General features: G+C 35.4%; 1 protein-coding gene across 8 annotated transcripts in view; it reads right to left on the reverse strand.

The window, feature by feature from the left end:
* SCMH1 (Scm polycomb group protein homolog 1) overlaps positions 1–15194 on the reverse strand; it is a 193037-nt gene that overhangs the window by 110495 nt on the left and 67348 nt on the right. For 6 of the 8 annotated variants that reach the window (XM_032651177.1, XM_032651191.1, XM_032651226.1 and 3 more), the window contains 2 exons: positions 15021–15091; positions 2682–2916 (listed from right to left, as the gene is read on the reverse strand). In XM_032651177.1, the coding sequence (XP_032507068.1) occupies positions 2682–2916; positions 15021–15091 (306 nt within the window). The remainder of the gene's footprint in view (positions 1–2681; positions 2917–15020; positions 15092–15194) is intronic. The other 2 variants (XM_032651217.1, XM_032651236.1) reach the window with 1 other exon arrangement.

Raw genomic sequence — 15194 nt, forward strand, 5'->3', positions numbered from 1 at the left:
ACATGACTCATTTTGAATTATGGTTTTCTCAGGGTATATGCCTAGTAGTGGGATTGCTGGGTCGTATAGTAGTTCTATTTTTAGTTTTTTAAGGAACCTCCATACTGTTCTCCATAGTGGCTATATCAATTTACATTCCCATCTGTGGTATTCTTGACTCCTGGTTATGTTTAGGCATGAGTTATGGGTGGTTTGATTTTCTTTCCTTTTTGATCTGTATGTTTCTGGAGAATTTATGGAAAGATTTTGATTTAGATGGTCACCATTATCCCTGGGAACGTACATTTTTAAATAGCCTATCAAGATGCTTCTAAACAGTGATTCATAAAGTAGGTTGAGAATCTTACGGTACTATGCAGCTACAAAAAGGAATGAGGAACATCTTCATACAACTAAGAAGTCATCTTTAGGATATACTGCTAAATGAAAAAAGTAAGATTGAGGAAAGTATGTATAATATGCTGTCATTTATATAAGAAGACAGGGAATACACCCACACTCACATGGATATATCTGCTTATTTTTTTAAAAATGGAGTATAAACTATTAAATTAAAAGAAAGTGGTTACCCTATAGCAGAAGAAAGGGATGAGGTGAAGGGGATTTCTCTGAATATACTGTTTTATAGATTTCACTTTAAGAATGATTTATATATATATGATGCCAAAGATGGGATAATTCAAGAATCAATAAGGACAGTTAGTGCAAGGAGTGAAACACATCAGTTATATATGAATCTTTGAGTTTATGATACTAAACAACAACAACAACAATAACACTGCCCATAAATAATTTTGGAGGATGATGGTAATCCAGTTTATTATTTTGAAAATTGGTAAATAAAGAAAAGAATCAAGCATTTAAACTGTCTTTCCTGCATGAACTGTACTTTAGGATAACCAAATAGTTGATGAAAGTTTATTTTAACAGACATGTTCCATTTGATTTATGTGGACTGAATGATAATATTAAAATTTCCCATTTTGCAACCATAATGAAGTGATGGGTCTAAATCAGGGGTCAGCAAACTATAGCCAGAAGGCTGGCCACCTGTTTTTGTAAATAAAGCTTTATTGGAGCACATCCTTGCCCATTTGCTTATGTATCGTCTATGGCTGCTTTCACATTACAAGGACAAAGATGACTAGTTACAACAGAGAAGGTATGGCCCATAAGCATGAAATATTTACTATCTGACTCTTTAAGAAAATCTGTCAACCCCTGCTCTAGACCACAAGCAGTAATGGCTACTACATCATAAAATGAGAGACAACAACCAGACTATATATGCTTCCTAATAAAGACCACCATCTATGAAATATTCTTATGAAAAAATTGAACCTTAACCTGATCAAGCCTCTAGATCTAGTTACCAATTTCTAGGAAGAGAGGACAGAGAAACATGTTAAATGATACCACAGAGATACAATCAGCAAAATCTAATTGTGGGAATTTTTTAAAGACAAATGACTCAGGTTTTTCAACAAATAAATTGCAAGAAAAAATAAGAGAGAGAAGAAGAACCCATAGACTAAAAGAGACATAAGGGACATATCAACCAACTGCAATATGTTGATTTTATTTGGATCCTGATTCAAAGAAAATGGAATAAAGAGAGAGAGAAAGAGGGAGACAGACAGACAGATAGACAGACAGTAGGGAAAATTTAAACATTGAGTAAATATTCGTTGATATTAAGGAATTATCATTATTTACATGTGATAATGTTATTATGATTATGCTTTTAAAATATTAACTATGAGAGATACATACTAAATATTTAACAATAAAATACTTGTTTAGGCAATCGGGCAGGAGCAGGCAGGGAGTGTGTATAGGTACAAAGAAAACAAGATTGACTATCAAGGATAAGGGATACATGGACATTCACTGTGCTATTTTTCCTACTTTTGTATACATTTGAAAGTTTACATTACAAATAATTTTTTTTAATGGAGGAAAATGTTAAATAACCACCTGGGGAGGTCTTTCAAATGATACTGTCCTCTAATGTTCATTTAATTTAGCACAGCCTCCTGAAGGGAACATAGCCTATAACCCATCTCTCTCTATCCTCTGTTGAGACTCACTGCAATAGTGATTAGTAGTAACTGATGAGATGGGCTAAATCATTCAGGTATATTGAGGCAAAAAAAGGTGAATCTGATCTTGAGGATAAAAATACAGTGGGGTTATTAGTTTAAGTAAAATAATGCATTTTACTTAATAACTGACTCAAAGTGAGAAAATTCCAAGGACCAAGTAAAAATTTAGGGGAAAGGAGATAATGGATCTTTGTAATAGTCATCCTTTCTACTGGGAGATTTTTCTCTCACTTCCTGTTAGGATTTGGTGAAAAGTCTATGGTTTTTTGAGGCAAGTTAAACGTCCAGATCTCCTTCCATTCTTTTTCTCAGGGTAAAGGGGAAGTGACAAAGAAGGATGAAATGTGTGGTTTCTTGTTAGAAAAAGAAGAGCTTGAGAGAAGCTTGGATATCATAAGTTAATGTAGAATGGATAGGTCCAGATTTTTCAGGTCATTTCATTTTAGGTGGGCCTTTTCCTTTGGACCATATGAAAAAGAAGGGGTAGGCAGAGGACCTTATGTTTTCCTTTAACAGGATGTACAATTTGGGGAAGATAACTAATGGGCTAGGGAGAGCTTGGGTCTAGTTACTCACCCAGCGGAGGCTGCAGCATACCCCCATTCTTCTCACAATTCCCGATAGGCTGGATTTCAGCTGAGTCAACCAGACGCCAGAAGTCATTCTTGTTGTCGCTGCCATCAAGGCGAAGGCGGAGGCGAGCGCCTGTCAGTCCAACTACTGTGGCAATACAGGTAGATGTGGTGTTCCTGGGATCCTGTGCTTCCAATTTCATACTGATCTTGAACTCGTTGCTTGGAGGTGTGTAGGACTGAGGAGAACAAGCCATGGGGATTAGGCAAACTAAGAATAAACGGCATTTTCAGTAAGGATATTAAGAGACGGAACCTGAAAGTTTATGCTTTGGACTCAAACTGGTTACAGCTGGGTCAGGAACAACCCCCTTGAATTATTCCCTAATACTTAGGAAGGGTTTCATACAAAATAAACACTGAAATGTAAAATGAAAGGGAAAAAAATTACTTTCCACTGAAGCATCAAATATTGACTCACCAGTAAGAAAAGGACAAGAATGTCTCAAGTGGCCCTTGCTTAAATGCTGTTTTTCATCCTATCGTCTCCAAATCCTTAACCCTCCAGGTGTTCTTAACATTTTCTTTTTAGAAATCATCCTATTAAACTATCATACCCTTAGTGTCTCTTCATGGAGCATTTCAGTGTATTGGTTTGTATGTCTACCACACAGACTAACCATTGGCAGTTGATTTTTTTTCTTACTTTGACATTAACTTATAAATCAATTCCTATCTTTTAAAACAACTTTTAGTTATAACTGACATACAATAAACTACACACTTTGGTAAGTACCGACATATGTATACACTCATGACACCACATACATCACGTACACCCTGGAGACATCACCACAATCAAGATAAGGAACATGGACGCACTCTCAAGTCTTGCATATCCTTTTATAATCTCTCTGTCTAGCTCTTCCCAGACCCCTCTTTCCAGGCAAACATTGCTTTACTTTCTATCAGTGTAGACTGGTTTGCATTTCTAGACTTAAATGGAACCATAGAGAATATACTTTTTGGGGGTCTACTTTCTTCCACTCAGCATTAACTATTCTGATATTCATCCATTTGTTGAATGTATCAATAATTCGTTACTTTTTTGTTAAGACCACATTTTTTTAGAGCAGTTTTAGGTTCAAAACTTAGCAAAATTGAGAGGAAGGTACAGAGCTTTCCCATAAACATCCTGCCGTAACAGGTGCAGAGTCTCCCCTATTATCAACATCCCCTACCACATTTGTTAAAACTGATGAACCGACACTGACACATCATAATCACCCAAAGTCCACAGTTTACATTAGGGTTCTCCCTTGGTGTTGTATATTCTATGAATTTGGTCTAATGGAGACATGTATCCATCATTATAGGATCATACAAAATAGTTTAACTGCACTAAAAATCCTCTGTACTTTGCCTACTCATCCACTCAGTCACTGGCAACAACTGATCTTTTTACTGTCTCCATAGTTTTGCCTTTTCCAGAATGTCATATGGTTGGAATCATACAGTACATAGCTTTTTCAGATTGGCTTCTTTCCCTTAGTAAGCTGCATTTAAGCTTCCTCTATGTCTTTTCATGGCTTGATAGCTCATTTCTTTTTAGGGCTGAATAATATTCCATTGTCTGGCTATACCACAGTTTATTTATCCATTCACCTACTGAAGAACATCTTGGTTGCTTCCAAGTTTTGGCAATTATGAATAAAGCTGCAATAAACATCCATATATATATATACAGGTTTTTGTGTGGACATAAATATTCGACTCCTTTGGGTAAATACCAAGAAATGCAATTGCCAGATTGTACGGTAAGAGTATGTTTAGTTTATATAAGAGATCACCAAACTGTCTTACAAAATGTCTGCAACATTTTGCATTCCCACAAGCAATGAATGAGAATTCCTATTGCTCCACATCCTTGCCAGAACTTGGTGTTATCAGTGTTCTGGATTTTGGCATTACAATACGTATGCAGTGGTGTCTCACTGTTGTTTTAATTTGCATTTCTCTGATGACATATGATTTAGAACATCTTTTTTATGCTTTTTTGTCATCTGCCAATCTTCTTTGGTGAGGTGTCTGTTAACATCTTTGGCCCATTTTTTGAGTTATTTTTTTATTTCGAGTTTTTAAGTGTTCTTTGTATATTTTGGATAACAGTCCTTTGTCAGACATGTCTTTTGCAAATATTTTCTCCCAGCCTGTGGCTTGTCTCCTCGTTCTCTTGACAGTGTCTTTCATAGCGCAGAAGGTTTTATGTTAATGAAGTCCAGCTTATCAATTATTTTTTCATGAACTGTGCCTTTGGTGTTGTATCTAAAAAGTCATTGCCATAGACAAGGTCATCTTGGTTTTCTCCTATGTTATCTTCTAGGAGCTTTATAGTTTTGTGTTCTACACTTAAGTGTGTGGTCTATTTTGAATTAATTTTTGTGAAGGGTGTAAGATCCATATATAAATTCCCTTTTTTTTTTTGCATGCAGTTGTCCAGTTGTTAAGACCTTTGTTGAAAGGACAAACTTTGCTCCACTGTATTGGCATTGTTCCTTTGTCAAAGATAGGTTGACTATATTTTTATGAGACTATTTCTGGGCTCTCTATTCTGTTCCGTTTACCTATCTGTTTCTTCTTTTGCTAACATCACATTCCCTTTTTTTCTGAGAATTTTAAGCCTTTTAATTAAAACATTAGAAAACTTAAATGCATAATAAATACAACAACTATTTGATCATTTAAGGGGGTCTTAATTTCTATCAAAGAGCATTTCTTTAAACACAACTACTAAAATTTGTAGGCAAGGACATGTGTACTCCTTTCTACCCTAACCATCAAATCTGTGATATGTGAATAGGACAGTCTTTGGGAGGGAACATGTGTCAAAGGGAAAAACGCAACACAGGAAAAACAACAATAAAATAGGTCCAAATAACCTATGTTAGTACAGCTGATACTTCATATTTGTACTACATTTTATAGTTTATGAAGTGTTTTCCATTCATTAGATTATATAATCTTCACAACTCTTTTAAGGTAAAATTGTATTGTCCCTGCTGTACCCTTAAGGAAACCACAGCTGGAAAAAATTAAATAAACTATAGATTATTAAAAGTATTTATAAACAATTATTACTTCAATTATATTGTTAAGAACTGATGTTCTTAAAAGAAAATGCAAGAAGGCCAATGTCTCCTGTCAATCTATGAATTTTCAAAAAAAAAACAATTAAACTTTCAGGGATAATAGCCCATTAAGGAAATGGTAAACATGTAGCTACTAATTAGATCTTCCATTGGGATAACTGCTTAATTTTGTTTCACTGGCCAATATATTTGGCTTTTAAAGACAAGTTCTCATAGAAGTCAAAGAAACTCAATTTTCAGTAAACTGGGCTACTAAGATTTTTTTTAAATTAAAACGTTTCCTTCCTATGATATAAAATGAACATAAAAAAAAAAAAAAAAAAAAAAAAAAATTCGACATTTCTGAAAAGTACGACATTATGAAAAGCCATTTAAAATAGATGACATTCAGAAAGTGTATAAAACTGAGCTTCCTAAGTACTATAGAAAATATGAATTAAAATATAACATGCATTCTGCTCTTTTTTTACTAACATCTATATTGGAGTATAATTGCTTTACAATGGTGTGTTAGTTTCTGCTGTATAACAAAGTGAAGCAGCTATATGTATACTTATATCCCCATATCCCCTCCCTCTTGCATCCCCCTCCCACCCTCCCTATCCCACCCCTCTAGGTAGTCACAAAGCACAGAGCTAATCTCCCTGTGCTATGCGGCTGCTTCCCACTAGCTATCTATTTTACATCTGTAGTATATATAAGTCCATGCCACTCTCTCACTTTGTCCCAGCTTACCTTTCCCCCTCCCCATGTCCTTAAGTCCCTTCTCTATGTCTGCATCTTTATTCCTGTCCTGCCCCTACTTTCTTAAGAACCACTTTTTTTATTTTTTAGATTCCACATATATGCACCACATCGTCTTGATTACTATAGCTTTATCAATAAGTCTTGAAGCTGGGTAGTGTCAGTCCTCTTTGTTCTTCTCCTTCAATACCGTTTTGGCTATTCTACATCTTTTATCTCTCCATGTGACCTTCAGAATCAGTTTGTCAATATCCATAAAATAATGTGCTGGAATTTTGATTTAGGCTTGTATTATGTATATTAACCTTGTATCCTGCAACCTTCTTACAACTGCTTATTACTTCTAGGTGTTTAGCTGTTGTTGTTGTTATTGTTGATTATTTCAGATTTTCTACATAGACAGTAATGTCACCTGCAAACAAAGCCAGTTTTATTTTTTCCTTCCCAATCTGTAGATCTTTTATTTCCTTTTCTTGTCCTATTGCTACGTTTAGGACTTCCAGTATGATGTTGAAAAGGTGTGGTGAGAGGGAATATTCCTGTTCCTGATTTAGTGGGAAAGCTTCTAGTTTCTCACCATTAAGTATGATGTTGGCTTTAGGTTTTTTGTAGATATGATCACTCAGCATAACTACTCTAATACTCATCCATACTGCTGAAAGTATCAATAATTCATTTCCTTTCACTGCTGAGTAGTATAACATGCTGATGAACATTTGTTGTGTTTCTAGTTTTTAACTATTACAAATAAATCTATGAACATCCATCTATAAATCTTCGTCGGAAATACACTTTCTTTTCTCTTGGGTAAACATCTGAAGGTAGAATGGATGGGTCATATGGTAGGTATTTAACTCATATACCAGAAAATCTACCTTTTTACAGTGTATAATTCAGTGAGTTTCAGTATATCCACAGAGTTGTGCAAATATCACTCCATCTAAATTTGGAACATTTTCATCAATCCCCCCTGAAAGGAACCCCATACCCGTTAGCAGTCTCTCCCCATTCTCCCCTTAACCCAATGCCTGGAAACCACTAATCTACTTTCTGTTTCTGTGGATTTGCCTATTCTGGAGGTTTAATATAAATGAAATTACACAATATGTGAGTGGCTCCGTTCTTCACTTGGCACAATTTTTTCAGGTTGAATCTATGTTGTAGTGTTTATCAGTACTTCATTTATTTTCATTGCTGAATAACATTCCATTGTAATGGATATACTACATTTTTTGCTTATCCATTCATCAGTTCATGGACATTTGGATTGTTTCCTCTTTTTGGCTTTTATATATAATTATGCCACAAACACTTGTGTATCAATTTTTGTGTAATCATATGTTTTTATTTCTCTTGGGTATACACCTAGGAGTGAGACTGCCGGGTCATATGCTAATTCTATGTTTAACATTCTGAATAACTTCCAAACTGTTCTCTAAAGTGGCCACAGAATGTTATAATCTCACCAGCAACATATGAGGGTTCCAATTCTCGATATCCTCATGAACACTTGTATTGTCTGCCTTTTTGATTTCAGCTATTCTAGTATTTGTGAAGTGATATCTCATTGCAGTTTTGATTTACATTCCCCTAAAGACTTATGATATTAAGCATCATTTATGTGTTTATAGGCCATTTGTGTATATTTGGAAAATATCTATTCAAATTCTTTGCCAATTTAAAAATGAAATTGTTTTAACTGTTGAGTTGTTCACCGTATCTTCTGGATACAAGTCCCTCATCAGATCCATGATTTGGAAATATTTTCTCCCAAAAGGCAGCTGGGTCTTTTCACTTTATTGATAGTGTCTTGGGAAGCATAAAACCTTTTAATTTTGATAAAATTTGAAGTTCAGGGCTTCCCTGGTGGCGCAGTGGTTGAGAGTCCGCCTGCCGATGCAGGGGACACGGGTTCGTGACCCGGTCCGGGAAGATCCCACATGCCGCAGAGCGGCTGGGCCCGTGAGCCATGGCCGCTGAGCCTGCGCGTCCGGAGCCTGTGCTCCGCAACGGGAGAGGCCACAAACGAGAGGCCCGTGTAACGCAAAAAAAAAAAAAAAAAAAAAAAAAATTGAAGTTCAATCTATCTACAACACTTTTTCTTCTGTTTTATGCTTTTATTGCCATATCAAACCATTGCCTAATCCAAGGTCACGAAGATTACTCCTGTGTTTTCTTCTAAGAGTTTTATAGTTTTAGCTCTTATGACTATCATCCACTTGGGAGTTAATTTTTGTATATGGTGTGGAGATAGGGTCAAACTCCATTCTTTTCTTTGTGGGTATCCAGTTTGTCCTTGCATTTGTTGTTGAAAATCCCACTGAACTGTCTTGGCATCCTTGTTCAAAATCAATTGAACATAAACGTAGGAGTTTATTTCTGGACTCTCAAACCAAATCCACTGATCTATATGTCTATCTTTATGCCAGTACCACACTGTCTTGAATACTGTAGCTTTGTAGTAAGTTTTGAAATCAGGAAATCCTCTACTTTTGTTGCCCTTTTCTGAGATTGTTCTGGCTACTCTGGGTTCTTTGTATTTCTATATGATTTTAGGATCAACTTGTCATTTTCTGCAAAATAGCCAGCTGGGACTTTGATAGGAATTACATCAAATCAATAGATAAATTTGGAGAGTATTACTATCAGTTGTGTGATTTGTCAATATTTTCTCTAAGTATATGGCTTATATTTTCCTTCTCTTACCAGTCTTTTGAAGAGCAGAAACTATTAATTTGACATTTACTTTACGAATGTGTTTAAATGAATCATGCTTTTAAGGTGTTTTCTGAAGTTTTCTTTATGTAAGTGTTTTGTATGTTTGTTTATTCCTAAATATTAACTTTTGTTGCTTTTATAAATGGGAGTCTCTCTTCCATTATATCTTCTATTGAGTTACTTTTAACCATTGAGTAAAATGCTGGCTTTAGTTCTGAGGTATACATATTTTTTCATGTTAAAGATGTATTACTCAGTTCCTAGTTTATTTAGTGTTTTCTTGGTTTGTTTGTTTTGCTCAATAGTGTGTTGAAGTTTTTCTGTCAAATTATTTTCTGAAGTAATTGATCCATTTTACATTTTTACCAGTATTTTATGAAAGTTCCATTTATTCCACATCCTTGCCACTATTAGGTATGGTCAGTCTTTTTTTTTTTATGAGTGATATTTAAACAAATGTATAGAGATATCTCATTGTGATTTTACTTTGTATTTCCCTAATGAAATAATATTGACCATCAATTCACTTATTTGCCACTGATTTATTTTCTTTGGTGTTTGTTCTGGTCTTTCAATCTGGATTGCTTTTATTTCTTTTTTTGGCCTGGTGACATTGGTACTACAGCAATGAACAGAAGTGGTAAGGGCAGACATCCTTATCTTGTTCCTGACCTGAAGGGAAAACATTTACTCTTTCACCATTAAGTATGCTATTACTAGATTTTTCACAGATACCCTTTAAGTTTAGGATTTAGGAAATTCCCTTCTATTTCTTGTTTGTTGAGTTTTTATTAGTAATGGACATTGGATTTTTTAAGATACTTTTTCTGCATCTATTGTGATGATCATAATTCTTCTTCATTAGTGTGTTCATATGGTGCATTATACTGATTGGTTTTTGAATGTTAAATCAACCTTGCATTATAGGAATTAAAACCCACTTGGTCATGAATTATTTTTATATATCGTTGGATTCAATTTCTTAAACTTTTGTATAACTGACTCCCTTTGCTATACACCTGAAACCAACACAACATTGTAAATCAACTATATGCCAATAAAATTGTTTTAAAAAATCAAGATATAGTAGCAGAAAAAGGTAAGGATGTTTGATGGTGAGAGAATAAAAATTGAAACTGAAAAAAATTTTTGTTTAGAATTTTTACATGTATTTTCATATGGGATGTTGCTTTGTAGTTTTCTCTCCTTTCAATGTCTTTGCCTGGTTTTGGTATCAGAGTAATGCTTACCACATAGAATGAGTTGGGAGGTATTCCTTTCTCTTAAACTTTCTGGAAGAGTCTGTGTAGAATCTGCATTACTTTTTCCTTAAATGTTTGGAACAACTCACCAGCAAAGTTATCTAGGCCTGGAATTTTCTGTGTGGGAAAGTTTTTAACTACAAATTCAACTTCTGTAACAGAAATAGTGCTATTCAGATTTTCTATCTTCTTGAGTGAGCTTTGGTAATTTGTGTCATTCATAAGAATTATGTTTCATCTAACTTGTCAATTTTTTTTTTTTTTTTTCAGTACACAGCCCTCTCACTGTTGTGGCCTCTCCCATTGTGGAGCACAGGCTCTGGACGCACAGGCTCAGCTGCCATGGCTCATGGGCCCAGCCACTCCGTGGCACGTGGGATCTTCCCGGACCGGGGCACGAACCCGTGTCCCCTGCATCGGCAGGCGGACTCTCAACCACCGCGCCACCAGGGAAGCCCTAACTTGTCAAATTTTAAAGGCATAAATTTGTTCCTAATATTCCTTTACTACCCTTCTAATATACGTAGAATTAATACTGATGCTATTTCTTTCAGTTCTGGTATTAGTAATTTGTGTTTTCTTTTATTGATTAAGCTATCTAGAGGTTTATCACTTTTATTGATCATTGCAAAGAACCAGTTTTTGGTTTCAATAATTTTCTCTGTTGTTTTTCTGTTTTTTATTTCATTGACTTATGCTCTAATTTTTATTATTTTCTTGCTCTTTTTAAAAATTATTTTTAGGGCTTCCCTGGTGGCACAGTGGTTGAGAGTCCGCCTGCTGATGCATGGGAAACGGGTTCGTGCCCCGGTCCGGGAAGATCCCACGTGCCACGGAGCGGCTGGGCCCATGAGCCATGACCGCTTAGCTTGCGCGTCTGGAGCCTGTGCTCCGCAACGGGAGAGGCCACAGCAGTGAGAAGCACGTGTGCTGCAAAAAAATATATCTATATATATATATTTTAAATAATTATTTTTATTACTTTCTCTTTTTTTCCCCTAGTTTTATAAAGTGGAAGGTGAGGTCACTAAATTAAACTTCTCTTCTAATATAGGCGTTTAGTGCTATAAGTTTCCCTCAAAGTACTGCTTTAGCAGTGTCCCAGATTCTGAAATGCTCTGCTTTCGTTTAGTTGAAAATACTTTCTAATGTCCCTTTTTGTGTTTCTAAATATCCATGAGATGTTTAGAAATGTGTTAGTTTCCAAATATTTGGAGATTTTCTAGGTAACTTTCTGCTATTGATTTTTAATTTAATTCCAGTGTAATCAAAGAACATACTTTGTATTACTTAAATCCTTTTAAATTTATCAAGCCTTATTTTATGGTCTAGAATATGGTCTAACCTGGTAAATGCTCTGTATGCACTTGAAAAGAATGTATATTCTGTTACTGGGGAGTGTTCTATATATATCAATTAGGTTAAGTTGGTTGATAGCATTGCTCAAGTCTACTATATACTTGCTGATTTTCTATTTGTTCTTTAATTATAGAGAGCCCTACAGACAAATTTTAGATTTATTTCTCCTTATAGTTCTATCATTTTTTGCTTCGTGTAAGGACTGTGTGACCCCTTTTCATGATGAAATTATTGTATTTATACCTAATAATATCCTTTGCCTCTGGAATATACTCTGACATCAATATGCCATTTCAGTCTTATTATGGCTTAATGTCAGCATGGTAAAATTTTCCATTCTTTTACTTTTAAACTATTTGTGTCTTTACATTTAAAGCATAATTTCTTGCAGGCAGTATATAACTGGGTCTTACTTTTTAGCCAATGTGACAATCTCAGCTTGTTAACTGGGCCATTTAGACCATTTATCGTTAGATTATTGATATGGCTGGACTTAAATCCACCATTTTGCTATTTGTTTTCTATTATTTTAGTGGTTGCTTTGGGGTTTAGAGTAAACATATTTAAATTATCAGTCTATCTTCAAGTAGTTTTATACTACTTCATGCATAAGAATTTTATAATAGTATACTTAAGATTTCTCCCCTCTTGGCTTTTATGCTATTGTTATTATACATTTTATTAATACATGTTATCACCTCTACAACACAATGTTATTATCATTGTTTATACAATTATCTTTACAGAGACTTAATAAGAACATCTTAAGTATTTACCCTTGTAATTACAATTTCTAGTGACTTTCATTCCTTTGTGTAGATCTGTAATTCTACCTGATAACATTTTCCTTCTGCAAGATGGACTTCGTTTAACATTTCTTATAGTGAGTCTGCTAGTGATGAGTTCCTTCAGTTTTTGTGTGTCTGAAAGTGTCTCTATTTGGCTTTCTTTTTTGGAAGATATTTTTGCTGGATATAGAATTCTGGGTTGACAGTTTTTCTTCTGACACTTTGAAGACATTACTCAACTTTCTTCTTGTTTGCATTGTTTGTGACAAGAAAATATAATGTCATTCTTATCTTGGTTCCCCTGTATATAAGGTGTCTTTTTTCCTCTGGCTGCCTTTAAGATGTTCTCTATCCCTAGTTTTGATAATTTATGACATGCCTTAGTATAGTTTTCTTCTTGTTTCTTTTTGTAGGGGATCATTTAACTTCTTGAATCTGTGGATTTACAGTTTTCCTCAATTGTGGAAAAATTTTTTTGCCCTTTTATATTCAAGTACTTTTTCAGTCCCCCATCTCTTCTCTCCTTTGGGCACTCCAATTACATGGTCTATGAAGTTATCCCATGCCTCACTGACCTCTTTTTCATCTTTTTAAAATTCTTTTTTCTCTTTGTGTTTCATTTTGGATATCTTCTATTGCTAAGTTTTCACATTTATTAATCTTGTTTTCTACCATTAACTGTTTCCCATCTAATGTATTTTTTCATTTTGCACATAGTGGTTCAATGTGAGTCTTTTTATATCTTCCATGTCTCTGCTTAACTTTTAACCATATGGAACACAATTAAAATAATTGTTTTAATGTTTTTATCTGCTATTCTAAGATTTGTATAGGTGCTGCTTCAATTGATTGACTATTCTGTTCATTAGTTATGCTTTCCTGCCTCCTTACATGCCTGATTATCTCTGACTGGATGCCAGACACTGTGACTTTTACCTGTTAGGTGCTGGATATTTTTGCATTCCCTTCTTGTGCTGTGTTCCTAGATGCAGTTATGTTACTTGGAAATAATTTGATCATTTTGAGTCTTGCTTTTAGTTTGTTAGGCAGGTTCAGAGCATGCTAATCCTGAGGTTAATCATTCCCAACTACTGAGCAGGATCTTCCCAAGTATTCCACCCAATGTCACATGAATTATGAGATTTTCCAGTCTAGCTGGTGGGATCAGGTACTATTCCCAGTCCTGTGTGAACACCAGGCTCTATCCTTTTACTATCCTTCTAATCCTTTCAGACGGTTTTTCTGTTGGCTTGGATGCTCACATGCATATACTGAACAACGGTACTTCAATGGACACTTGAAAGGGGGTTTCCACAGTTTTATTTCTGTGCAGCTTTCTCCTCTCTGGTACTGTGTTCTGAAAATTCTAGTCTCCCTGGGCTCTCAGTTCCATCTCCTAAACTTAGGGAATCTCCCAGGCTCAACCTGGGTTCCCCTTCCCTGGGCCATGGTCTCAAAACTATCTTAAGGCACTAAATATAAGGGGGATCAACTCATTTGTTTTCCATCTCTCAGAGATCACTGTGCTTGGCTGCCTGATCTTCAGTAACTTGAAAACCATTATTTAATATATTTTGCCTTTTTAAATCATTTCAGGTGGGAGTATGAATTTAGTCCCTGTTATTTCAAATGAGCAAAAGTCTTAAATTTGTATTTTTATTTATTTTATTTAGAGCATAGACAAAATTAAAATTCAAAGTGAAACATTGACAGTTTGTGGAAATAACGATTGAATACTAAAGGGAGGGAGATATAAACAACTTCCTGATGCGTAGCTCTATTTAGCAACAGTACACTTCTTTGTTTACTAGCCTATCACGTACTGATATAGTCAACATCATCTGTACATTGTATGGGGCACTTAATCCTATGTAGGAAGCTCTGAATGTCCTCTGATGAGGTCCTAACACACTCCCCCATGGGATTCAGTGCCAGTATCCTTATGGAAAGATAAGACTGTGGCAGGGGAGTTGAATACAGAGATAAGAATACTGCTCCACTTTCAAGAACTGTCTAAGGGCCATAACTCTGTTTCCTATCTGCCTGAACTAATAGCTGCAGTAAATATTAGTGACTGTTTTCAGTAACACAGAATAGCCTCAAGGAGGTGAAGAGATGGAGAAGGTGCTACTTGGGATGAAGTTGGGGAGAATGTCTAAAACTCACAGTGAGTTTTGAGTCTTGAGTTGTATTCTTCCCATAGAATTTTATTCTGGGGACTTCAGGTGAGAAGCCCAAGGGCTCCCACCTCATGTTTTGCTTGTTTAAGGACCAGAAAAGACTACTTGCCTCCCACCTACTAAAGATGTTGAGAATCAATTACCTGCTTGAAGCAATGGACAGGCGCTGGGACTGAACATGTTTCTTTTAGGTATTTGTCCCAGGTAAAATGACCTGTAAAGGAAATAGAAATCTCTATCACAGTCAACCTCCTAAAAAATGCTTTCAGGTTGTAACCTACACTAAACATTAGGCTATTTTCAGACTCGTCTGGAGC

The sequence above is a fragment of the Phocoena sinus genome, chromosome 1 (assembly GCF_008692025.1).
Source record: "Phocoena sinus isolate mPhoSin1 chromosome 1, mPhoSin1.pri, whole genome shotgun sequence".
Classification (NCBI taxonomy): Eukaryota; Metazoa; Chordata; class Mammalia; order Artiodactyla; family Phocoenidae; genus Phocoena; species Phocoena sinus.